Source organism: Scardinius erythrophthalmus, assembly GCF_964197995.2.
Source record: "Scardinius erythrophthalmus genome assembly, chromosome: 12".
In the NCBI taxonomy this organism is placed as follows: Eukaryota; Metazoa; Chordata; class Actinopteri; order Cypriniformes; family Leuciscidae; genus Scardinius; species Scardinius erythrophthalmus.
This window is the reverse complement of record NC_138232.1, coordinates 28785942-28813191: the sequence shown is the minus strand read 5'-3', so window position 1 is coordinate 28813191 and position 27250 is coordinate 28785942. Positions and strand designations below refer to the sequence as shown.

The window sequence follows — 27250 nt, the reverse complement described above, 5'->3', positions numbered from 1 at the left end:
ATACACTCAGTGGGTGGGAACAATGACTGGGAAAGGACTCACTGAGGCTCTTCAAGGTTCTCTACATATTATAGCAGCGGGTGAGCATCTTAATAATGCAGCGAAGGAATTGGCAGATGCATTAACAAAATCGTCTAATTTTGAGATGCATCGTGCGGCATGTTTATTTTTGGCTCAGAATTTGAAGGACCAAATGGTAGAGGATATTCAAATTATTCGAATGGGTCAAGTTCCTGAACGAATAGCGGAATCTTTGTTAATGGTTTTTGGTAATCAACTTAATTTGACTTCTGCTAAACATGTTCCATTAGTTAAAATTGCCATTAATGAAAATTTGTTGTCAGGTTCTGGAACTTTACCTTTGTTTATAGTATGGCCTCAATATGGGAAGCGCAATATTATGACAGTTAGACGATTCCAATCAATGGGGGTTAGACAAGGGAATTCAGTAATTAGATTAGGAAAGAATGGATATTGGACTGAAGGTGATACACCAATGATTTCTACCACAGACTGTTGTGTTGAGGAACATGAGTGGGTAATTTGCTCATGCTCTACAATGTTTAGTTTATCTCTTAATGGATCTGCAGTTTGGGAAGTAGTTCCTTTAGATCAAGCCACAGGTGCATGGCAGGTGTCAGAAGCACAGTGGTGCATATTACATGATGGGATAAGTGAAAATATGATATACGGAGGGAAGTTGTGTCCAATTCCTCCTGATCCGTTTTGTCTTGAGATTCTCTATCCTCTTCACTTGGGTGGAATTCATGTTCCACATGTGCAATTGTTGCAGTTAGAGCCGCAATGGTGGAATAATGATTTAGTAGAAGAAAGGAATTATGAACTCTTTGAAATGGTTAGAATAGTTAAAAAGAGTGTTAAAGCAGCTCAAGAGGAGGGAATTCAAGCAATGGGTCATGTTATCGTAGCGAATGGAATAGCTAAATTAATGTCTGAGACTAAATTATCGCAAATTCCAGGAAATCTGTCGTGGTCGGAATGGATAGTTTTGACTATGGTAGTAGTCTTGGTGATTTTATTAGTAATACTACTCATCATATGTGTTACTAGAAGGAAAAGTACCAAACCTGTTAAATTGGTTACTATTAACCAAATGGATAGAACCGAGAATGGGAAATTTGGAGTGAAATAGGAGATTTTACACATTCTATAATACTTACAAAACACAACCTCACAAACAATGAACACTCGCTTACTGATTTTCTACCCCAAGGGATAGGATCCTTTAACATCAACGTTTATTTTAGTTTGTTGTTTTGGCCAGGAACTTGAGGAGTTAAGTAATTAACGAGTCGAGGCACTGGCAGAAGACGTATTAGTTTTTCTTTTCTTAGATGATTGGGGTTCATTTTTTAAATGCATACACATAGATGTTAAATGACACATAGTATTTGGGGACATGACATGGGTTGGGTTCTTTGTTATTTTGTTCTTTGTTTTGTTTCTCTTCTTTTCTGTTTCTATTCTTCTGTCCTTTATGTCTATTCTTTTGGTCTGCTATTTCTCCTCACTGTCAATTTCAATAGGTTGGCCACCTGGGAATGATGGTGTGGAACTGACGGCCGTAGTTCCAGTGGAGGGACTGAAGACTAAAATTTTTATCTAATATTGTTTTTAGTATTATTATTACTTTTTTATTAATATTCATAATCAGTAGTATTATGAATCAGTAGTATTATGTATCTGTGTTATAATTTTTATATACATTTATAATCATTTGTAATCAATTGTATTTTGTGAATCATGGAGGAGAGACTTTGTGAGACTTTGAGTGTGTTGGAGTTAGACTGAAATGTTTGTGCAGTGTTTACCAAGCATAGCATAAGGAGATACATTGTTAATGGGAACCACATGTTTCTCTGGTGATGTACTGTTTTAGTTACATTATAGTCATGTGTTTCACATCATGTGTTTTTCTGATAATGCAGTTTTCTGGTCAACATATACAATAACTGATAGTCTTTGTCTATGGCAGAGAGATGACGAGATGTTGGCTATAAAAACCAAGCCCTTCTGTCCGAAAAAGCAGAAAGAGATGGAAGATGACTGCGAAGCTGAATCACGACCTTCGTTTTATCCATTGTCTCTTTTTCCTATGTCTTATATAAAATAAATAAGAGATCTCTTGGCAAAATCACTGGTGTCTGTTTCCATGAAATCAACCAACAGGGGAAAGCAAGATTTTTAAATCAACACATGTTAACCAATTATTATGCTAAGTTAACTAGCATAAGGCAAAAAACACAGGCTAGGTCAACTTTGAAGATGAATATCTCGGGAACGGTAGCGAATATCAGAAATCTGTTCAGTCATTTCTGTGCGGCTCAGTCCAAAGATCATCTGATCAAATTTTGGACAAAATTGAGCAAGATTTGAAGGAGGAGTAGCGAAAAAACTGTTTTTCATTTGTTCCAATATGGCGGACAGTCACATTGTTGGAAAATGACAAATGAGATATCAACGGAATCGGCATAAGCCAAGGAACATAATGACGTAAAGAAATCAAAATTTGAACAATGTTTTCAAAAGTTATAAGCGTTTTTGCAAAATACATTATATCTATGGAACACTAGGTGGCGCTGTGTTCAATCTTCTCATATACCTTCAGGACATTGTGTCGATGATCCATACTAAATTTTGTGAAGATATGTCAAATAGTTAAAAAGTTATTGCAAATTATGACAAAATTCAAAATGGCGGACACGTGGTTCATCCAATCTCAGATAATTCGGTATCCATGGATTCAGCATGACCCAAGGAATCCATAGATACCACATTTATGATTTTCTGACAAAGTGCTCAAAAGATATTGACCAAGATAGCAATTTTTCATATCTCATGACCCGTAGGTGGCGCTGTTCCCAACTTTGGCATGGGACCTCAAACCATGCTTCCAATGAAGCGTACCAATTTTCGTTTCGATTGATCAAACTTCGGCCGAGATACAGCCTCTGAACCAATTTTGGGTCGACCTTGTTAAGTTTACGACACAATAACTTTAGAAAAAAGATGAATAAAAAAAATCTGTTCAGTCATTTCTGTGCGGCTCAGTCCAAAGATCATTTGAGCAAAATTTGGACAAAATTGGACAAATTCTGAAGGAGGAGTAGCGAAAAAACTGAATACTGTACTTTTCAAAATGGCTACTACTGTAATGGGCGGAGTCTTAATCTAAGGTATTGGTTGTGATCAGAATGATGAGAGGAATCAGGTGTACTAAGTTTCATTTCTCTAGATCAAAGGGTTCAAAAGTTATAACCATTTCAATGTTGAATTTTTGAACTGGTGGTGGCGCTATGGAGTTGGTCCTAGAGACTCAAAAATTGGTCCAATTACTATTCATTAGCATCACTAGAAGTGTACCAAATTTCATCATTTTCCTATGTACGGTTCATAGGGCTGCCATAGACTTCCATTGGCGGAAGAAGAAGAATAATAATAATTAAAGCTGCAAGCAGCCTTTCCGGGGCCAAGCCCTTCTGGTTGTTTGGCTTGTTTGGATACATTATTTTTTTACTAGGAATCTTTTGAACATTGCACAATTCACATGGTTTAACATTTGCTACACATTGGAAATGATTTAACAATCTTCAAAGTTAAAGCCTTTTGCTTTACTTAGTATTTGGTTTACACTCATACACTGTGGTTTGCTTAATAATTTTACAGAGACTTAAGATGTTGAAGGTAGAATCGCTGTAGCACAATGCGGAGCCAGAAGAGCAAAAGATTAGTAGAATGCTTGAATACAAGAATCGACTCGACATAATACACAATTTTATGTAGTCATCCTACGCAGGATTCGAACCCCCAACCAGAATGGTTTGGGACTCATAGCACATGGATTAACAGCTTGCGCCACTTAGAGGACATAGAGTTACAAGCTGCAGAGGAGAGCATTCAGTGTAAGAATGAGCACACAAAATCATGTTAACGAGATTAGCATGCTAAGCTAGCTTAACGCTAACGTAGCTTATGGTTATCCTGATAGCTGAAGAGCCACATTAGAAAGAATGGCATTTGGTTAGCATGCTAACCAATAATTATGCTAAGCTAACTAGCATAAGACAACAAACAGGGTCAACTTCAGAGAGGAATATCATGGGAATGTAGACAACTATCAAAAATCTGTTCAGTCATTTCTGTGCGGTTCGGTCTAAAGAACATCTGATAAAATTTTGGACAAAATTGAGCAAGATTTGAAGGAGTAGTGAAAAAACAGTTTTTCATTTGTTCCAACATGGCGGACAGTCACATTGTTGGAAAATGACAAATGAGACATTGTCGGAATTGGCATAAACCAAGGAACGTAATGACATAAAGCAATCAAAATTTGAACAATGTTTTCAAAAGTTAAGCATTTTTGCAAAAAACATAACTCTGGAACACTAGGTGGCGCTGTGTTCAAACTTCTCAGGTACCTTCAGGACATGGTGTTGATCATCCCTACCAACTTTTGTGATATGTCAAATAGTTTAAAAGATATGTCAATTTATGACAAAATTCAAAATGGCGGACACATGGTTCATTCGGAATGTGTAAGAAAACACATTTCTAATTAAATGGGAAGAAAGATTAATGTAAGTATTATCTGGGTAAAAATAATTCAAGTGACAATTCACAGCTTTATAAATGTTCAGAGAAAGAGCAAAATATATATTTATCTGGGTTATAGGTAATTCAGAATGTATCAGTACTGAAGGGTGATAGTTCAGCCCTTATAGTAGTATTTATATTCATTGTAACAATTCAAAGTTCATTGCAGTGCTGAAACAATTGAATAAACAAGACAATGTATCTGGAATGTGGAAACCACAGTCTTTTGGTCAACTGCATGTCATTTACAACAGTAACATGTGGTTGGCCAACACATTGCAGTTTCTGAGTTCTTGGTTGGGAACAAGTATTATCAATAAGTATTAGTTGGGAATAAGTATTATCTGGGTAAAAATAATTCAAGTGACAATTCACAGCTTTATAAATGTTCAGAGAAAGAGCAAAATATATATTTATCTGGGTTATAGGTAATTCAGAATGTATCAGTACTGAAGGGTGATAGTTCAGCCCTTATAGTAGTATTTATTTTCATTGTAACAATTCAAAGTTCATTGCAGTGCTGAAACAATTGAATAAACAAGACAATGTATCTGGAATGTGGAAACCACAGTCTTTTGGTCAACTGCATGTCATTTACAACAGTAACATGTGGTTGGCCAACACATTGCAGTTTCTGAGTTCTTGGTTGGGAACAATTTAAGAAAAAAAAATCTGGTTTAACCATTTTTGTGCAGCTCATTTATAATTTGACTGAAATTACACACTAGACATTTAGACCAATAATGGAAATTTTATAGGGGACTAAAATTAAAGTACAGTTCGTATGAAAAGAGGATTAGTTGGAGTTTAAAAACAAACCAAAATTTAAAGCAATATAAATGGAAGTACAGGTACAAAGATAAAGAGGACAAAAGTTAGTGACGTATTGCATTTATTTAGAAGGAAATCAATTTGGGTGAAAAAAAAAGTAACCATCAAAAGTAAAACATTGATAAAGAAAGCAAAACATTGATAAAGAAAGCATCCTCTATAGTTGCAAAACTTAAACATTTAATCAAGTAGGAAAAAAGCATCATAATTAAATCATTTTATAGTAATGTATATTTCCATTACAAATTTTAGCAACTAGAAATGGGGGAAAAAAAACAAACAAACATTTTAACTATTGAAAAGTAAACCCCTATAGATACACATCTACACATTTTTTACAACAAAATACAAGTTATACAGGCTATATAGACTTATCACAAGTTTTGTTTTTTTTACAAAATTGTTTGTTTTTTGTTACAGGTCTTTTTTGCGGGATGAAAACTGCAGCAGGTTCTTGTGATGATTCAGTTTCTCCAATTTGAAGAAATTGTTCATCGCTTGAATGTTTGGTTTCTGTTGCAGGTGTTTTTTGTGGGATGAAAACTGCAGCAGGTTCTTGTGATAATTGAGTTTCTTCAATTTGAACAAATTGTTTGTCGCTTGAATGTTTGGTTTCTGTTACAGGTGTTTTTTGCGGGATGAAAACTCTGGCAGGTTCTTGTGATAATTCAGTTTCTTCAATGTGAAGTTCCTCATCAGTATCGTGGTTGGGTGTTGTTTGCATTTGTAGAACCTGCATGTTGTGTGTAAATGTTACGGTTAAACTGTTCATGGCCAGGAACAGCTGTTCGATGTCCTGGGCATCGGTGTGGTTCAGGTCAAGTAGTGGTGCTAAAAATGTCTTCAAAATGGAATTTGACACTGTTAAAGAGAGCTCCGTTTTGTTTTCTTTAAACTCAAAAATGCCACCGAGTTTTGTGACGTAAGCGGTGCCACTCCTTAACATTTTGCACTTTGTGCAGCGGTGGAAAGCAAATTGCGGAGAAAAATCTTGCTGAAGAGTGGCACACTTTGGGCAGTGTTTACTAATGTTTATTTGGACACCTTGCAAAGCAGAGGTGATGGTTTTGTGAGAAGTAATTTCGTCTTCAGACATTTGGTGAAGTGGTCCAGTAGAAATTTGAACTTTTGAAGGTGTAATTGTCGAGTGTCTGGTTGATTGTAAAAAGGTTTTTTGTTGGTACCTTTTTGTCATTAAGTTCGTAAAGTCATACGAATTCCCTTGATGGACGTCATTAATAAAGTTGTCCCACAAGGCAATTTGAATTCCTCCGGTTTCATCATTTATCCAACAGTTCATTACCTCTCCTTCAGTCTTGTTAAAAAATACATTTTTAACAGACTGTATCTTTGTTACTTTGGCTTTTAGTGTGGGTATCTGTACACAAAGAGAGTGCGAGAGAGAAATCAGTCATGCCATTTGTTTTCAATGTACTTCAACTTTTAATTTGTATGGAAAAATGTTGTGCAACTTACATGATGCTGTGCATCTAGGGTTTTCATTTCGGCAATGGTGGAGGGGTATAGTTGCTTTGGGGGTTTATGGGGGAATGGTACTTGAGTCACTTCGAGTGTTGTAGAGCTGGTACTCTGGATATCATATTTTGTGTCATTGCTGTCTGGAAAATGAAAGAAACATTTTTAAAAAATTAGATGACAAGGAGGCACATGTGCAATCACTTACATTTTACTTAAAATACCATGTCATTTTTTTTTAAATACTAATAACAACAAACAAAGCATTGTGAGTTTGTAATAAATGTTGACCACGTCACAAAAGTAAACCGAAACCATGTATACAACTATATACGTGCCTCACAGACATGAGAAATATATTAATGGAAAGTTTGAAATGTCTACTTTAAAAAACATGAACTGATTCAAATCTTAAACACTTTCAGATTATGTAATCTGCATGAAACAGTTTCTTGTTTTTTCAAGACACATTAATTATTGTTTGCAGGTGCACCACAGCAAGCTTTATGCGTTTGAGCACTGATTAGTTGATTATGTACATAGGGGATTAAAGGCTTATGATTTATTCATATAAATGTGCTATCCGTTGACTAATTGCTTAAGTGAACAATTGCTAGTTGACTAGAAAAATCTTGGGCAACCAAAGGAAAAAAAAAAAGTAAAGTAACTTATGGGATCACAATTAAAAATGACTACAAATAAAAAGTGGAGTAAAATATACAAGGCATACTTACTTGGAACTTTCTTTGCATTCATGAGTTTGATTGCAGAGCAGTTTCTTGCAGCATTGTTCCATGAGGTTTGTTGATTACACTGAAAGATGACGGTGTGGTGGTATGTGTCCCTGTCGGTTTGTAGTGAAGCGGTGAAGTATTTGCTATTAATTTTAGATAATTTTATGGGTGATACAGAATGCACGTATCCTGAAATTGAGTCTGGAAGTTGGTTCATTTTTCTCTCAATTTTGTTTTTCAATATTTCTGTTCTTACAGTGGAAAAGTTCTAATGGAATTCTTTGCAGGATACTCTGGTATTTAACATAATTCACAATTGATTGGGAATGTACCATTACTAATTAAAACAGATTGAGTTGGTTCATAGTTAATTAATTGGAGTGTGTCATTCGTTGATGTTGATTTTAAGTTTATTAGTTAATTAAGGTCTTTAGTGGTAAGTTGTGGATAGATTAATACCTGTAAGTTAATTGGCTTGTTTGTCATTACACTACATTTGATTTTTGCCTGTTATGTATTTGTGGTATAGGCAGGTAAAAATAATACACCGATTTATGTATAGTTTTTTATAGATATTTACAAGTATTGTGCAATAAAGAAAAATGACAATGATATTTTATGGAATTATTTCTTCATTCATTTTAGTAAATATATTTTTTGTGTGGTAAACTTTGAAAAGTTGAGTGACATGTACAGCAATGATACTGGTATGATGAAACTGTCTGTTAAGTCTGTGTTACTGCTGTTGTTGATATTATCACTGGTCCAGACAAAGTAATTAATATGAATCAAAGCAGTCAATGTTTGCATACAATGCATCAAATAGAGATTGTGGTAAGTCTATTCAATATTAAGTATCAGTTATATCCATTGAACAACAAAATTCCCTTAGCGGTTTTAGTTAGTGTGTACATTTGGAGTATTAAAGTATTGATGGGTTATTATGTTTACTTCATTTCTATATAGATGAGTACTATTTATTTCATTTTTACCCAAAATGAGGTGATATGAGAATTATGCAGCATGTGTCATGTAATGTCTGTTTCATTCATACATGAAGTTAGAGGGCGCCCTTGCCTAGAAAGTGTTCAAAACATTTCAGAAAATCCTTTATATAGCATTTAACGATCGGTGCAGCTGAATAACATGCAGGTAAAGACATTCTGAGGGATGAATGTTCAAGATAATAAACAAACTTTTATGAAGATATATGTTTTGTGTTATTACAGCCACATCCTAAATATGTGTTTTAAATTACTTCACCGTACATTTAAGCTCTTTATAAGTGCGTTTCTTGTGACAATAATTAATTCTGTCTTGGCAACAAATTGCGAAGTGTCTGCTTTCAAATGAGGCTGAAAAGAGGTGGAGTCATTCGTCTGTGTTCCTAGAGCAGGTGAGGTTGATTCTAAGATAGATCTAAGATAGGTCAGAGAAAAAGATTAGAACAATGCTTGAATCAACACAATTTTTATACTAATCCAACACGGGGTTCGAACCCACAACCGGAACGGCTCGGGATTAGTAACACATGGTTCAGCAGACTGCGCTACTCAGAGGACGTACAATCACAAACTGCAGAGGAGAGGCTTCAGTGTAAGAATGAGCACACAAAAGCAAGTTAACCAGATTAGCATGCTAAGCTATCTTAATGCTGATGTAGCTTATGGCTTATGACGTGGTACATCCAATCCTGGCAAAATAGATATCCTCAGATTCGACATGACGCAAGGAATCGATAGACACCAATTTTATGATTTTGTGACAAACGATTCACAAATTACAGCCTCTGAACCAATTTTGGGTCAACCTTGTTAAATTTGATCTCATCTAATCCCACTGTAAGAAACATTAGAACAGCTCTTACCCAGATAATAAAGGAGCTCAAATTTAAATTTATACACAATTTCAAAGTTGCCCCACACTGGTCTCAAACCCACGACCACAATGGTTCGGGATTCATGACGCATGGTTGAACCGATTGCACCACCCAGAGGACTTGTTTTACAATGCTGCAGAGGAGAGGCTTCAGTGTATGAATGAGCACACAAAATCATGTTAACGAGATTAGCATGCTAAGCTAGCTTAATGCTAATGTAGCTTATGGTTATCCTGATAGCTGAAGAGCCACATTAGAATGAATGGCATCTGGTTAGCATGCTAACCAATTATTATGCTAAGTTAACTAGCATAAGGCAAAAAATGCAGGCTAGGTCAACTTCGGAGATGAATATCTCGGGAACGGTAGCAAATATAAAAAATCTGTTCAGTCATTTCTGTGCGGCTCAGTCCAAAGAACATCTGATCAAATTTTGGACAAAATTGAACAAGATTTGAAGGAGGAGTAGCGAAAAAACTGTTTTTCATTTGTTCCAATATGGCGGACAGTCGCATTGTTGGAAAATGACAAATGAGATATCGACGGAATTGGCATAAGCCAAGGAACATAATGACGTAAAGAAATCAAAATTTGAACAATGTTTTCAAAAGTTATAAGCGTTTTTGCAAAATACCTTATATCTCTGGAACACTAGGTGGCGCTGTGTTCAATCTTCTCATGTACCTTCAAAGCCTTGTGTTGATCATCCATACAAAATTTTGTGAAGATATGTCAAATAGTTTAAAAGTTATTGCAAATTATGACAAAATTCAAAATGGCGGACACGTGGTACATCCTATCCTGGCAAAATTGATATCCGCGGATTCGGCATGACCCAAGGAATCCATAGATAACACATTTGTGATTTTCTGACAAACTGTTCAAAAGTTATTGACCAAAATAGCAATTTTTCATATCTCATGACCCGTAGGTGGCGCTGTTCCCAACTTTGGCATGGAACCTCAGATCATGCTTCCGGTGAAGTGTACCAATTTTCGTTTCGATTGATCCAATTTTGGCCGAGATACAGCCTCTTAGCCAATTTTGGGTGGACCTCGTTAAGTTTGCGACACCATAACTTTTGAACAAAGATAAATAAAAAAAATCTGTTCAGTCATTTCTGTGCGGCTTAGTCCAAAGATCATTTGAGCAAATGTTGTACAAAATTGGAGAAATTTTGAAGGAGGAGTAGCGAAAAAACTGAATACTGTACTTTTCAAAATGGCCACTACTGTAATGGGCGGAGTCTTAATGTAATGTATTGGTTGTGATCAGAATGATGAGAGGAATCGGGTGTACTAAGTTTCATTTCTCTAGATCAAAGGGTTCAAAAGTTATAACCATTTCAATGTTGAATTTTTGAACTGGTGGTGGCGCTATGGAGTTGGTCCTAGAGACTCAAAAATTGGTCCAATTACTATTCATTAGCATCACTAGAAGTGTACCAAATTTCATCATTTTCCTATGTACGGTTCATAGGGCTGCCATAGACTTCCATTGGCGGAAGAAGAAGAAGAATAATAATAAGAAAACTAACAGATACAATAGGTGCCTTGCCCCTTCGGGGCTTGGCCCCTAATAAGAAAACTAACAGATACAATAGGTGCCTTGCCCCTTCGGGGCTTGGCCCCTAATAATAAGAAAACTAACAGATACAATAGGGGCTATCCCCTTCGGGGCTTGGCCCCTAATAATAAGAAAACTAACAGATACAATAGGGGCTATCCCCTTCGGGGCTTGGCCCCTAATAATAATAATAAGAAGAAGAAAACTAACAGATACAATAGGGGCTATCCCCTTCGGGGCTTGGCCCCTAACTAACAGATACAATAGGGGCTATCCCCTTCGGGGCTTGGCCCCTAATAATAAGAAAACTAACAGATACAATAGGGGCTATCCCCTTCGGGGCTTGGCCCCTAACTAACAGATACAATAGGGGCTATCCCCTTCGGGGCTTGGTCCCTAAATATAGCTGCAAGCAGCAATACAGGGGCCAAGCCCTTAAACGCACCGCAAGCAGAACAAGTATGGTGCACAGCAAGCACAGCCAGCACATCATGGACATGAAGCACAGCAAGTACTGTAAGCACTGCAGCGCAGCATATATTTAAGCACCAACAGCAGTGCGGAGCCAGAAGAACAAAAAGAGCAGAAATTTAATATACATGTAAATGTACATCAAGCACAGCAGCGCAGCAAGCATTTAAGCACCAAAAGCAGTGCAAAGCCGGAAGGAATTGAAATGACAACTTTATACAAAATTTTAATGTTGTTCCACACAGGACTCGAACCCACGACCGGAATGATTTGAGATTCATGACATGTGGTTTAGCAACTTCCGCCACTCAGAGGACGTGAATTGGTTAGCAAGGCAACAAACACAGGCTAGCTCAACTTTGCAGACGAATATCTCGGGAATGGTAGCGAACATCAAAAATCTGTTCAGTAATTTCTGTGCGGCTTGGTCCAAAGATCATTTGATAAAATTTCTGTTCAAACTTTTCAAAAGTTATTGGCTAAAATAGCCATTTTCCAGATCTCATGACCCGTAGGTGGCGCTGTTCCCAACTTTGGCATGGAACCTCAGATCATGCTTCCGATGAAGTGTACCAATTTTCGTTTCGATTGATCAAAGTTTGGCCGAGCTATAGCTTCTGAACCAATTTTGAGTCGACCTCGTTAAATTTGCCACATCATAACTTTTTTTTTTCCAGTATAGCAAAAAATTCTGTTCAGTCATTTCTATGCGGCTCAGTCCGAAGATCATTTGAGCACATGTTTGGACAAAATTGGACAAAATTTGAAGGAGGAGTAGCGAAAAAACTGTTTTTCATTTGTTCCAATATGACGGATAGTCACATTGTTGGAAAATGACAAATGAGATATCGACGGAAGCGGCATAAGCCAAGGAAAATAATGAAGCAAAGAAATCAAAATTTTAACAATTTTTTCAAAAGTTATAAGCGTTTTTGCAAAAGACCTTATATCTCTGGAACACTAGGTGGCGCTGTGTTCAGTCTTCTCATGTACCTTCAGGGCATTGTGTCAATCATCCATACTAAATTTTGTGAAGATATGTCAAATAGTTTAAAAGTTATTGCAAAATATAACAAAATTCAAAATGGCGGACACGTGGTACATTCGATCTTGACAAAATTGGCATCCACGGATTTGGCATGATGCAAGGAATCCATAGATACCACATTTATGGTATTCTGACAAACTGTTCAAAAGTTATTGACCAAAGTAGCAATTTTTCATATCTCATGACCCGTAGGTGGCGCTGTTCCCAACTTTGGCATGGACCCTCAGAACATCCTTCCAATGAATACCAATTTTCGTTTCGATTGATCAAACTTTGGCCGAGATACAGCCTCTTAGCCAATTTTGGGTCAACCTCGTTAAGTTTGCAACACCATAACTTTTGAACAAAGATGAATAAAAAAAATCTGTTCAGTCATTTCTGTGCGTCTCAGTCCGAAGATCATTTGAGCACATGTTTGGACAAAATTGGACAAAATTTGAAGGAGGAGTAGCGAAAAAACTGAATACTGTACTTTTCAAAATGGCCACTACTGTAATGGGCGGAGTCTTAATGTAAGGAATTGGTTGTCATCAGCATGATGAGAGCAATCAGGTGTACTATGTCTCATTTCTATGGATCAAAGGGTTCAAAAGTTATAACCATTTAAATGTTCAATTTTTGAACTGGTGGTGGCGCTATAGAGTTGGTCCTAGAGACACAAAAATTGCTACATTTACTATTCATGGTCATCAATACAAGTGTGCCAAATTTCATCATTTTCCTATGTACGGTTCATAGGGCTGCCATAGACTTCCATTTACGGAATAATAATAATAAGAAAACTAACAGATACAATAGGGGCTATCCCCTTCGGGGCTTGGCCCCTAATAAGAAAACTAACAGATACAATAGGTGCCTTGCCCCTTCGGGGCTTGGCCCCTAATAAGAAAACTAACGGATACAATAGGTGCCTCAGCCCCTTCGGGGCTTGGCCCCTAATAATAATAATCCTACCGAAAACAATAGGGCCTTCGCCCTTTCAGGGCTTGGGCCCTAATAATCCTACCGAAAACAATAGGGCTCTGCGCCCTTTCAGGGCTTGGGCCCTAATAATAATAATCCTAACGAAAACAATAGGGCCTTCGCCCTTTCAGGGCTTGGGCCCTAATAATCCTAACGAAAACAATAGGGCTCTGCGCCCTTTCAGGGCTTGGGCCCTAATAAACAATAATCCTACCGAAAACAATAGGGCCTTCTTCCTTTCAGGGCTTGGGCCCTAATAATAATAATAATCCTAACGAAAACAATAGGGCTCTGCGCCCGGAAACAATAGGGCCTTCGCCCTTTCAGGGCTTGGGCCCTAATAATAATAAACAATAATCCTACCGAAAACAATAGGGCCTTCGCCCTTTCAGGGCTTGGGCCCTAATGATAATCCTTACGAAAACAATAGGGCCTTCGCCCTTTCAGGGCTTGGGCCCTAATAATCCTACCGGAAACAATAGGGCCTTCGCCCTTTCAGGGCTTGGGCCCTAATAATCCTACCGAAAACAATAGGGCTCTGCGCCCTTTCAGGGCTTGGGCACTAATAATCCTAACGAAAACAATAGGGCCTTCGCCCTTTCAGGGCTTGGGCCCTAAATATAAGGCATTAGTGGAAGAGAAGTTTATTAAGGGAAATATTCAGTCAGCATGGAAAGAAATAAAAGTAATGGCCGGTGCAAAAAATAAAGAATTAACTGGAATTACTTTGACTGAGTCTAGGAAAGAAAAGGGAGAGATAGCAAATGAATTTAAATTATTTTTTTAGGCGATTCGATACACATAATTTTAATAAAATGAGTAGGGATTTTTTATTCTGGTTTGAAAACAGAGGAATATCTGCAAACTGATAAAGCTTCTGTTTTAAGGGTTTTACAGACCACCCAACAAAATAAAAGCCCTGGGCCTGATAAAGTTAGTGGGAGAATTTTGAAGAGCTGTGCTTACCAGCTCTGTGATATTAGTCATTTAATTTTTCAGACCTCATTGAAATTACAGAGAGTACCCTCAGTGTGGAAAAAATCCATTATTGTATCGATTCCTAAAAAGACCAACGCCAAACAAATGAACGATTTTAGACCAATTTCTTTAACATCATTATTAATGAAGTGTTTTGAGAGAATTATTACATTTTGGCTTGTAGAGCATACTAGTCAGCTGATGGATCCGCTACAATTTGCCTATAGGAGAAATAGGAGTGTGGAGGATGCCACTCTGCCACTCTTAAATTACATATATAAACATGTGGATATCGGTAAGCATCATGCTCGTTTATTATTAATAGATTTTTCTTCAGCGTTTAACACTATTCAACCAATTCTTTTAGCTGAACGTTTGCTTTCTGAGTTTGATGTTCCTAAGGGTTTGGTGGCCTGGATTTTAGATTTTCTGACCAGAAGATCTCAAATAGTACGGGTAAATGGAGAACATTCACAGGAACTGTATTCTTCAGTGGGCTGTCCCCAAGGCTGTATTCTTTCACCTTTATTATTTCACGAGTTCACACTTACATATAATTTTGAAGGGGTAAAGTTTAATGCGTGTTTGGCGTGCTGTCCGGAGGGAGGGCTCCGAGCTCGGAGTTCGGCCCGAACCCAGAGTACTCCCCCCGTATGTAAGTGTTTTAGGACTAGAAGCATGGAGAAGGGGTGGTGGAGGGATGCTGCAAAAACTGTCAATGAAATGAGGTGAGACTGCTGAGTATATATACCTCTTACCATTGATTGCTGAGTGCTCTCCACTTGTGTTAATTATCTGAACGTGCTCCTCCCGAACCTTGTTAGTAAAACGTCATTTATTTTATATACAGATAGGTGAAGAAGTCAATATCCAGACAGACATATTATTAAATATGCCGATGATACAGTGGTGCTAAGTCTGTTAAAGCAAGGTGACACAGAGCATGGGCCCATTTTGAAATATTGTTTTGGATTGGTGTGAGAGTTCTCATTTACAAATTAACATCTCCAAAACTAAGGATATGACTATATAATTTTATAATTTTGTCGGAACTCCATCTAAAGTAGTTATTGCAGGTAAAGAAGTTGAGAAGGTCAGTTCATATAAGTATTTGGGTACATTAATTGATGATAAGCTTAGGTAGGTGGAAAACACAAATCTTATTATATCGAAAGCACAAAACCGGTTATATTTATTGAGGAAGCTTAAGTCCTTTGAAGTGGATAAATCTATATTGATAATATTTTATAGATCTTTTATTGACCTTTGCTATGATTTGTTGGTTTTATGGATTAAATGTTAAAAGTAGATCCCAGCTTCAGCACATTATTAATTTAGGGTCAAAGATTACAGGATCTGCACAGCTGGGTTTGTCTGTTCTGTGTGAGAGAAATGTTCTTAGGAAGTCCTTGACTATCCTAGAGGATACATCTCACATTTTGTTTTTAGAATTTGAACTGCTTCCCTCAGGAAAGCGATATAGAGTGCCCAAGTGGAGGACCGTTAAAGCTTCTAGGTCTTTTGTTTCAAATGCAATTATGAGTGTAAATACTTATTTGAAACAAAGATCAAGGTACCATGAAATTTTAATAGTAGTTATATATGAAGAATCATATAAATGCCCGGGTTTTGTGATTGTGATGTTTTCGTAAATGTTTGTGATGTTTTTTTTCTTTTTTTTTTTCTGTTTTATAAAAATGTGTATGTTTGTGAGGTTGAAGCTACTTAAATTGCCCTGTAAAGGGACAAATAAAGATTTTTACTACTACTACTATGTGTTGGGAAATGAATTATTACCCTTGTCAATGTGTGGCCATCACACGGTCACGTAAATCGATGGGTGACAGAGTTTGGTTGTAATGGTGGCGGTCTGCTAAGCATTCTCGCCTTGAGTCTCTCAGTATCTGAGTGTGAAGTGGAGGTTTACTAGATATACTAGATACTAGGTAAAACTAGATTTACGGGAATAAAATCTCATGATGGGCTCTAGCTCTAAGTAACCTAGAGCTAGAGCCCATCATGAGATTTTATTCCCGTAAATCTAGTTTTTCCTAGCACTGGCCTCCTCTTACTACAAGAGTCATCTAGCCAAGGTCCGCCTTTTGCACTAGGTGTAAAAAATGCTAGTGGTGTTACAGGGTAGACACAACCTCCATGAGCTCCTCATATCCCTCATTAGGGATACGGCTGGCGAATCACCAATATCCCCCACTTCAAAGCTGAGGGCTGAGAAAGGGCCAAAGCCTTCTCAAACCCCTCCACTTGTTCTATTTGCGAACCCCACAAATGTAGCCGACGCTCCACCTAATTCAGAGCCATGAGTATGACAGGTATACAATCGTGGCTGTGAGGAATAGACTTGCCATGTTATCAATGGCATCTGCTGTAAAAAGCTCCTAGATCACTAATAATGTTCCACAGCTCATGTGTTCTAGAGTTTTTTGTCTACAGAAATTTCTTGGAAAGACATTTTTGCAGTGTTTCGTAAGCAGAACAATCCAAAAACACATTAAATAACAATACAACCCACTAAAGAGAGTACAACCCACAACTCACAGCCTCGCTTTTATTCTCATTAAAAAGCAAAGATGGCTCGCACTGAAGACCGAAACAAACATTCTGAAGAGAATACAGATATTCATCGTCCCAAGTTTCAAGACATTATGGTAAGTATTGAGCACTGAAATTATACTCCAAAGTTCAGGACCCGGTATAAAGTTTAAAAGGCATTTTGTGGAATTGCGAGTTCATGCATTCATTGGTTTCATGATCATGTTTTCCCGGTTACCACATAATTTTCTGATGGTAGCCAATATTTTTATTTTCCTCATGTCATATATGTCTACAATACAGTTTGCTTCTGAGATGTAATTTGTGTGATATGTGAGAACACAGTGCTGTTAGACACTACCTGCCTTTTAATATCAAATATGTCAAGCGTGTGATTATTTTTATTAATCCAATATTTTATTTATTTTTTTAACTTTAAGCAGTCCTGAAAATCTGGATATATTTACATACCACAAAATAAACAAAAAAAAGCAAAATCTACATCGCCTGACACAAGTATCATTCTCATTATATAATTAAGTAACTTCTGTTCTGTCAGCTGTCAGATGTGATGCAGGGAACTTTGTCATTAATTTGTCCTTTGTCATTTGTTTTTATTTGTATTTGCAGATTTTAAAACCTATGCAGTGCTGCTTTTGAAAGTTTTTTTCAGCACATCAAGACATCCTGTTATACAGAATACTTTTTTGAATGTATTCATTGTTTTTCCTTATTTTAAATAAGGTATTTTCACAAAATATCCTGTGTTGGAATTGATTTGTTAATAAAGTCAAGTGACAAAATGTCAACCCTGTTGTCTGTGTTCTGTATTTTGCTTAATATATGTATGTTTTTCTTTTTCTTTTTCTCTTGGGACAGTGATAAATAAAATTGCTACTAAAATTTTAAATATTTAATTGGACCAACAACACAGTTTGGTAAACTACATTTTCCATTGGCTCAATATATTATTTCTGATGTTAAAGGCCCACTGAATTGCTGTGAAATGCACAGCATTATCCAATGTGTTGACGTAATTTCCGCTGAAACAGGAAGACATATCAAACAGCTCCACCTCGTTTCATTTATATCACAACTGGGGCAGAGCCGTTGAGTTCGGTAAAACTGCAGTTTCCTCTTAATGTCTAACAATTTCTCCTCATAATCTCCTCCATATCACTTTAAAATAGCATTCTTTGCTGAATTCAAATGGGTCTGATACATTTTCTTGTGTATATGATCTGCTCTGTCCTGTCAAGTCTCTGGACTGGAGCAGACTGTGTGCACACTGCAGCAGTTCACGTGACACTAATATGAAACCAAACTTCATTCACCCCAATGGAAAACATATTTACAATGTCTGAATCGTTGCCTGTCCCATACTGTATATAGTGCACTATGTGCCATTCACCATGTCGAAAATATTAAATGTGTGAACAAGTGACCAATTTTAGTTGCAATTTCAGCGTCTATTTATAATGTAGGGGGCGGGATGCTTTCAATTCTAGAGAGCATTTGATTGGACAGAAAATTAGATGAGAAGCTGAAGTGCAGGGTGATTTCATCAAAATCATTGATCCATATTGGCGGAAGTGAGAGACTTTAAGTGTTGAATGCTTATATCTTCTAAATGCGAATTTTGTCATTGTTTTGAAGCACACCAGCTTATAAATAACATGCTAAATATATATAAGTATTGTGGTATTTCAAGTTTCTTACTGACACACCCACCACACTCATAAACTCTGGACAATCCTGAGCTTCCCACTTATTTACGACTTTGTGGTGGCATTGATGTGTATTCAACTAGTAAACATGATCTTTCCGACATGACTTGAACAAACCAACAGCCATGCTGATATAGAGCCATATTGCACGACTGTGAGTGTGATATTGCTTATCAGTTTGATGGCAAAAGTATGTAAATAAATAAGAAACAACCACAAAGTGTCTTAAAAAATATCTCAGATTTGAGGGCCATCAAAATGAACTCTACTATAATAGCTAAAGCTTTCTGAACAGACAATTGCACTCTTTGCAAATATTAACATTCTGTACAATTTTGTATGTTACAGCTAAATTTGTATGTTACGCGCCCATTGGCTGCTCTGCGGCAACTGCACCACCCTATCGAGAGAGGCCCCTCATGACGTCAGAACCAATGAGGGCGCTTCGCGCCCAATACGTCATGTCCCGCCAAAAGAGGGTGGGGCCCGGCTATAAATATAGCCTCGAGAGGCTGGTTTGACCAATTTTTCATCTCTTCGCAAACTGCGCCGTTCACAGGGGATGTCAGGAGCGGAAGGTCACGGGGCTAGCTTTCTCTCTCCCTCTGTTCGAGAGTGTTTTTTGTCCCGCCGAGGCTGGACTTAACCTCCAAGCTTATGTGCCCCCCCCCCCTGTGGCTTAGTGGCGGAATCTGAGGCTTTCGCACGAGAGACCCGTGTTCAAATCCCGGGTATACCGGCACACAAAATTATGCCGTCAATGCTTCGCTCTGTCAGTTCCCTTAAAAGGCGACTGCAGATGTGTATTTTGCAGCCAACGAGCGCGTTGTACAACCCGCTCGCCTGCACCCAGACACCGTTTCTATGGTTCGCGTGCGTCGCTGGCGAAATGAGAAAAGAGAGTGCTTTTAGTCCCGCTGAGGCCGGATCAGTCTTCATTTCTCATTCCCCTCTGAAGTTCAGGCGACTGGAAATATCAATATTGCAGCAAACGAGCCTTTTATAAATACACGCACGCCTGCAAACAAACGCCGAAGCATACATGTTGATGCTATCTTATATGCTCGTGCTAACTGAAAGCTTACGGATTCCCCCCTGTGGCTCAGAGGTGGAATCTTAGGCTTTCGCACGAGAGACCCGTGTTCGAATCCCGGGTTTACTGGCATAAAATTATGCCGTCAATGCTTTCGTTCTGTCAGTTCCCTTAAAGGGACTGCAGATGTGTATTTTGCAGCCAACGAGCGCGTTGTACAACCCGCTCGCCTGCGCCCAAACACTGTTTCTATGGCAACACAAAGTATTCCTAGCCGCTGCGGTCGGACTCCCACCAAAACTTCTCGCTCGCTCAGTTCCAGTAATTGCGACTGTTCCAGCGTATTCTGCAGTAAACAAGTCGGCAACACAGCCCGCTTGGCTGCACACAAACGCCGTTTTTACGGCGACCCAGATAAATCCCATAAAGAGTGTATTTTCTGGTATTCCGGCCACGGCCGATGGTGTTATGAGTGTAGTAAAAATGCCCACTGCCCAGTGCCCATTCCTACACACAAACACGGCCCGCCACACACGGCCCGCACAAATAAAATCGACTCATGTCGATTGTGCACCAAATGTAGTGATTGTGCCCACTTCCCAGTGCCCGCAAACACTACACACTACATGTCTCACGGTTTCTGTAAAAACGAAACCAACGCACATACAGTCTGCACAAACAGACGGTGTTCTCAGCGTTTTGCATGGGCCCGATGTCCCGCGCCCTCATTCGCTCACAGACATAATAAACCCATAATAAACAGACATAAAAAATTCGCCCCGCTCGCTCTCTCTCAGCACACCGCTGTAGGAGAACTGAGCGCGGGCAGGCTGCCCGCTGTGATCAGCGTGCCCCCAGTCTCACACGCTGCAAGCGCGGCGCTCATGTTACAGCACACCGATGCTCTCCGCTCGCCACTAGGTCGCGACCAGAGCCCAGATATCATTCTACCCCTAGCCACTCACGCGAAAGCGTGGGCAGAGCTTCCCGGGGTATCAGAGTGGGTGCTGAACATTATAGAAAGAGGCTATTCGCTACAGTTTGGTCGACGCCCGCAACGCCAAGCGGCGCGAATCAAACTACGGTGAAAAAGGAAGTAGCACACCTACTTCGAGCCGAAATAGCTAAGTTACTGAGCAAAGGGGCTATAGAACCCTTATCACAAGCTCAGAGCGAAGGGGGTATGTACAGCAGATATTTTCTGGTACCCAAAAAAGATGGGGGTCTCAGACCCATTCTAGATCTAAGACGACTAAACAAAGCACTTCTGAAACGACTGTTCAGAATGCTCACGACCAGGAAAATCCTATCGCAAATTTGCCAAGGGGACTGGTTCATGTCGATAGATCTGAAAGATGCTTATTTTCAAATACAAATAGCGTCACGTCACAGGCGATTTTTGAGATTCGCCTTCGAGGGCCAGGCATATCAGTACACAGTCCTGCCGTTTGGCCTATCCCTGGCACCTCGTGCATTCACGATGTGCATAGATGCAGCGCTCGTACCCCTCAAGCTCCGAGGCATACGAGTGCTGAATTATTTGGACGATTGTTTGGTTCTAGCTCGATCACAGTCAGAGCTCATAGAACACAGGACCATATTACTCGATCACCTCGAGAATTTAGGTCTCAAAGTCAATTGGGCGAAGAGTTCGCTGTCTCCCAGTCAGAAAATATCTTTTCTGGGTACAGAACTGGACTCGCTGTCTATGACAGCACAACTGTCACCGCAGCGCAGGCTGAGTATTCAGTGCATGACAGAAACTTTTCGCCACGGCACTTTAGTCCCGCTCAAAAAGTTTCACAAAATGCTGGGTCTCATGGCTTCAGCATCTTCAGTGCTTCAGCTGGGTCTGCTTCGCATGCGCCCGCTGCAGTACTGGTTAAAACCGCGCGTTCCGCGCAGAGCGTGGACCTCCGGTCTCTTGCGCCTCAAGGTCGATCAGAAATGCATCGCAGCTCTGAAACCTTGGACAGTGACCGATTGGTACCGGTCAGGTGTAAGCCTGGGGACTTCCTCGAGTGTGAAGGTGGTGTCTACGGACGCCTCAACCTCGGGATAGGGAGCGCTGCTAGAGGGCAGACCGTTCTTCGGCCAGTGGTCAGAACAGGAGAAGCTTCTACACATAAACTGCCTGGAAATGATGGCAGTCGACAACGCGCTGAGGCGCTTTTGTCCCCATATAATAGGACACCACGTCCTGGTCCGTTCGGACAACATGTCAGTGGTGGCTCATATAAATCACCAAGGAGGTATCAGATCCAGAACCCTTCACAGGCTGACGGAACGCCTCCTGGTCTGGGCTCAGCACAATCTGCGCTCGCTCAGAGCAGTGCATGTGCCCGGCCACCTGAATGTGGGACCAGACAGACTGTCCAGGAACAATCTTCCGGCAGGAGAATGGTCTTTACACCCGCAGACAGTCAAACTGCTGTGGAGGACATTTGGCAGAGCGAAAATAGACCTATTTGCATCTCAAGAGAACGCTCACTGTCAGGAATTTTTCTTCAAGAGCAGGGATGCACTGGCCCACGTCTGGCCCCGCTGCCCGCTCTATGCGTTTCCTCCTGTCACGCTTCTACCCCAGGTGTTAGAGCGAATCAGGAAAAACGGATGCCCAGTGCTACTCGTCGCCCCATTATGGACGAACCAAGCCTGGTTTCCAGTCCTGTTGCAGCTGACGAGTACCGCCCCGTGGCCGATACCGGTGAGGAGGGATCTCCTCTCGCAGGCAAACGGCTCGATCTGGCATCCTTGCCCGGAGCTTTGGTCCCTACACGTGTGGGCCATCAACGGGTACCCGTTAACCTCACAGCGGGAGTGTTAAACACGATCACGCAGGCTAGAGCTCCATCTACGAGACGGCTCTATTCCTCAAAATGGTCTGTGTTCACTAGCTGGTGTACAGCGCGTGGCACTTCACCCTCACACTGTGGGGTGTCGGAGGTTCTTTCCTTTTTACAAGAGCTTCTGGATAAGGGCAGAGCCCCATCCACGCTCAAAGTTTATGTGGCAGCCATAGCAGCGTTCGCTGAACCAACGCTTGGCCAGTCATTAGGAAGGAACGATCTGGTCATTTGCTTCCTTAGAGGAGCTAAGAGGCTGAATCCTCCCAGACCTCCCTCGGTTCCCGTTTGGGACCTTTCCACGGTTCTGGAAGCCATGAAAGGTGCCCCATTCGAGCCAATACAATCAATAGACCTAAAACACTTGTCTCTCAAAACAGTGTTTCTTCTGGCTCTCGCTTCAGTGAAGCGCATAGGGGACTTGCAAGCGCTCTCAGTGTGCGCGACGTGTATGGAGTTTGGACCTAATGACTCGAGAGTCATACTCAAACCAAAGTACGGATATGTTCCTAAATCCCTCAATACACCGTTTAGGGCACAGGTGATCTCCCTGTCGGCCCTGCCGGTATCTGAAGAGGAAGGGGACGCAGGCTTCCTTTGCCCGTTCAGGGCGTTAAGAGCCTATGTGTCTCGCTCATCCGTTTTCAGACAGACGGAGCAGCTCTTTGTTTTGTTCAGCGGACGTTCTAAGGGACTAGCCGCGTCAAAACAGAGTTTATCCAGATGGATAGTCGATGCTATAGCACTAGCTTATACATCTAAGGGCCTGCAATGCCCGTTAGGTGTCAAAGCACACTCCACGAGAGGCATGGCCTCGTCGTGGGCTTGGTCTAGTGGGATTGCCTTGCAAGATATCTGTACGGCGGCAGGCTGGGCCTCCCCGTCTACATTTATAAGGTTTTATAACCTCGAGGTTCCCGCTTTACAAGCTAAGTTGCTCTCGGTCTAAATTTTCAGTATTGCCTGCCCGATGCTATCGGCTCAGGATGCTGAAACTGCTAGAGCGTCGATCACTGATCGTCTGTATACTTCTGTGGGCAGTGCGTAAGTCCCCCATATTTATCAGTCCAGGCCGAGTTCGCCCTGGCTGTGTGGAACACTTGATATAATCTGCTCTTATTAGAGCTCTGTATTACAGGAATGATGCTATTCTAGCCCCTCTTTCCGGATTCTCTGTGAGTCCCGTGTGATTAGGCACTGTATGAGCCCCGGGCACCTGCCCTTGGGACTTTAGTGTTGTATCTCAAGCACGCACGGCGTTTTACACTGTGTTCCCCTAGCGTAAGATATTACGCAGTACGAGAGAACCTCTCGTAAGAGAACGTACTCGGTTACTAACGTAACCACGGTACTCTCTAGAGAGGGAACGAGTACTGTGTATCTTGCCGTGCATGCATCACGCTCTGGTTCGCTTCGGCGATGAAAAACTGGTCAAATCAGCCTCTCGAGGCTATATTTATAGCCGGGCCCCACCCTCTTTTGGCGGGACATGACGTATTGGGCGCGAAGCGCCCTCATTGGTTCTGACGTCATGAGGGGCCTCTCTCGATAGGCTGGTGCAGTTGCCACAGAGCAGCCAATGGGCGCGCGAGCTGTCTCGCCCATGTCTGCATGCTGCTGCAATGCGTTTTACATTGTTGCAAAATTAAGGATAATTTTTTGGCTTCAGTATCTCGTGGAAAAGAGGTTTTCCCCTAGCGTAAGATATTACGCAGTACTCGTTCCCTCTCTAGAGAGATCCGAGGTTACGTTAGTAACCGAGTACGTTTTCAGTCATATTTGAACAGGATACTGCCAGGCACAAAGCTGACAATTTTAAAGCCAACTGCGGAACTGAAAACAGAAACAGAGCAGCAGTTGTCATTTATGACAGATTTGCACTCTTGAATATTAGAGTATAATATGTTCATTATCAATGCTGAGGCTCTTTAACCAACAGAGCTAAAGCACTGTAGTGACTGGTTGGTTTGAACTCTTACTCTCTCACTCTCTCTGTCTGTGCACCTGCCTCTCATTTTCCCTGCTGTGACTTAATGACATCCTTCTCATCAGAGCCACTTCAGCTCTGCACTGCAGTCTTACACCACGCTGTCATTCATTGCCCAAAATTTCTCTCTCTGCTTTTAGCTATATTCATTCCTCCTTCCTAGTCTTCCAGTCTATCATTTTTCATAATTTGCATTTATTGGCTTGTGTCTATCTAATTTATGCAGCTTGTGCTCTCTGGATTCCAAAGGCATAAATACTCTATTTCTTCTTAGCTGAGAAGTATACCCATGGGCAAAATGTTAACAAAGAGTGATGGCTTTGGTTATCATGGGCCTTAGAACATTTCTAGTGTCTTACTGTAATAAACTGATAAAAATATGTCTTAGCTTCTGAGGCCAGTATGAATTTAAACATTCTATCTCTACTACAATGTTAACAAATATTTTGTTATATACATATAATTAAAACGCAAACATACAACAAATGTAAAAATACTAATGACACAATATAAAAGCAATTTTCATCTAAGTTTTCTTTGATGAAAAAGCCACAGTTTGTGTTACTGCTGGATAACAGAAATCAAACCTTCTTTTGAAATGTTCACTTGGAAGTCTTTTAAACTCTGGTTGCAATATTAGATGGTCTTGTTTTTGTGTTTCTCAGATTCTTTGTGAACTTCCCCTCAGCAAAGCAGTACTTTAGTCAGTTCCAGGATATGGAAGATCCAGAAGAGATGGAGAAAAACTCTCAGCTGAGGAAACATGCCCGTCGTGTCATGAATGCCATCAACACAGTTGTGGAGAACCTTCATGATCCAGAGAAGGTTTCATCTGTGCTGGGACTAGTGGGAAAAACACATGCCCTCAAATACAAAGTGGAGCCAATGTACTTCAAAGTAAGAAAAATAAGATTTAAGAAAATAAGGTAACACTTTATTTTACAGCGTCGTTACGTATGTTACATGTACTTACCATAGTAATAACAATAAATTATGCACAATTACATACCCTCAACCAAATCCCACCCTAACCCTATAAGAAGTACATGTAGTTGCTTAACATTACTCAGTAATTAAATACAAAATTACACTGTAACAATGACACCTTAAAATAAAGTGTAACCAAAAATAATTTTGCCCACTGGCACAAAGTGTTAGGATTGCAGTTGTCAAATGATTAAATATCTGGGATGATAACAAGTTTGAGAATTTTATCTTAATAAGGGATGACTCATGAATTAGAAGAATCACTATCCCCTCATTCATCACTACTGAGTAAGGCACTCCAGGTTAGACTTTTTATCTCTAGCTGTTACAAACCTTATGGTTTCAGTAACAGCTAGAGATAAAAAGTCTAACCTGGAGTGCCTTACTCAGTAGTAAGGCTGAGACTCATGAATTAGAAGAATCACTATCCCCTCATTCATCACTACTGAGTAAGGCACTCCAGGTTAGACTTTTTATCTCTAGCTGTTACAAACCTTATGGTTTCAGTAATTGATCTTTTCATGGCACAAAACATGCATTTTCTTTTTTAATGTGCATTAAATCGATTACTTTTTTCAGGCTTTGGAGAGTTTTCATTTCATAAAGCAAATTAAATTCGACATCATAATATATGTAGTTGTTGTGGTCTAAAGCATTCTCTGTATACGATTACATTCTGCCCCTAAGAGATGGTGAGTTTAGATCTTGACAAAACATTTAATTCACGTGTATTTTCAAGGGATTAGGGTCTTGAAGTGGCAAAGTTTTCATCTGACATGCATTAGTCATAGGGGTTTGTTTTTAAAGATAATATCATAAGATAAATCACTTCCTCCAGGGTCATGAATGAAAATATTAAGACACTTTTGTTAATTGATAAGCAGCTTTACCTATACCAATATGCACTGTAAACCAGGCGAAAGCTATTCCTTACTAAACCAACCAATGATCTATTTGTGCTCTTTTTCAATCCTCTTTCAACATTTTACTTTATTTCTTTTCACAACAGATCTTAAGTGGGGTTATTCTGGAGATACTTGCAGAGGATTTTGGAGAGTGCTTTACCCCAGAGGTGCAGACATCCTGGACCAAACTGATGGCAGCATTGTACTGGCATATCACGGGGGCTTATACTGAGGTGGGGTGGGTCAAACTCTCCAGCTCAGCAGTCTGAGCAGGCTGGAGCATTTGTTCCCACTGCACATGAACATTAGTTATGAACCATCAGTTTGGCTAGCCAAAGGACTGAATTATAAAGAAAAACATAAATGAAATAGAATCGGAAGAAGTGAGGCTGAAATCTAAAATGTTTTTCATCATAGGTGTCATTCTCTTTTACCCAAATTTATACATATTCTTTTTTAGTATATATATATATGTTGTCTTTGCTGTATAGTGAAATGTGCTTGTGTGTCTTTTAGGGCTAGTATCTTGTGTTTCTATATACATCATAAAACAAATCACAATACAATTCATTATAACTGCACCTGAATCACAAAACCTATATTAAAGCCCAATGAAAGTGAACAGCATAAACCTGCTGTTCATTTTTCAACTTTA

The 27250-nt window shown here is 39.8% G+C and overlaps 1 protein-coding gene across 1 annotated transcript in view; it reads left to right on the top strand.

The window, feature by feature from the left end:
- Nucleotides 1-26864, top strand: part of cygb2 (cytoglobin 2) — a gene marked incomplete at both ends in the record, with an annotated part of 194306 nt that extends 167442 nt beyond the window's left edge. Inside the window, 2 exons of the mRNA XM_081380168.1 lie at nt 25369-25600; nt 26700-26864. Of these exons, the coding sequence (XP_081236294.1) occupies nt 25369-25600; nt 26700-26864 (397 nt within the window). The remainder of the gene's footprint in view (nt 1-25368; nt 25601-26699) is intronic.
- Nucleotides 26865-27250: the final 386 nt, after the last annotated feature.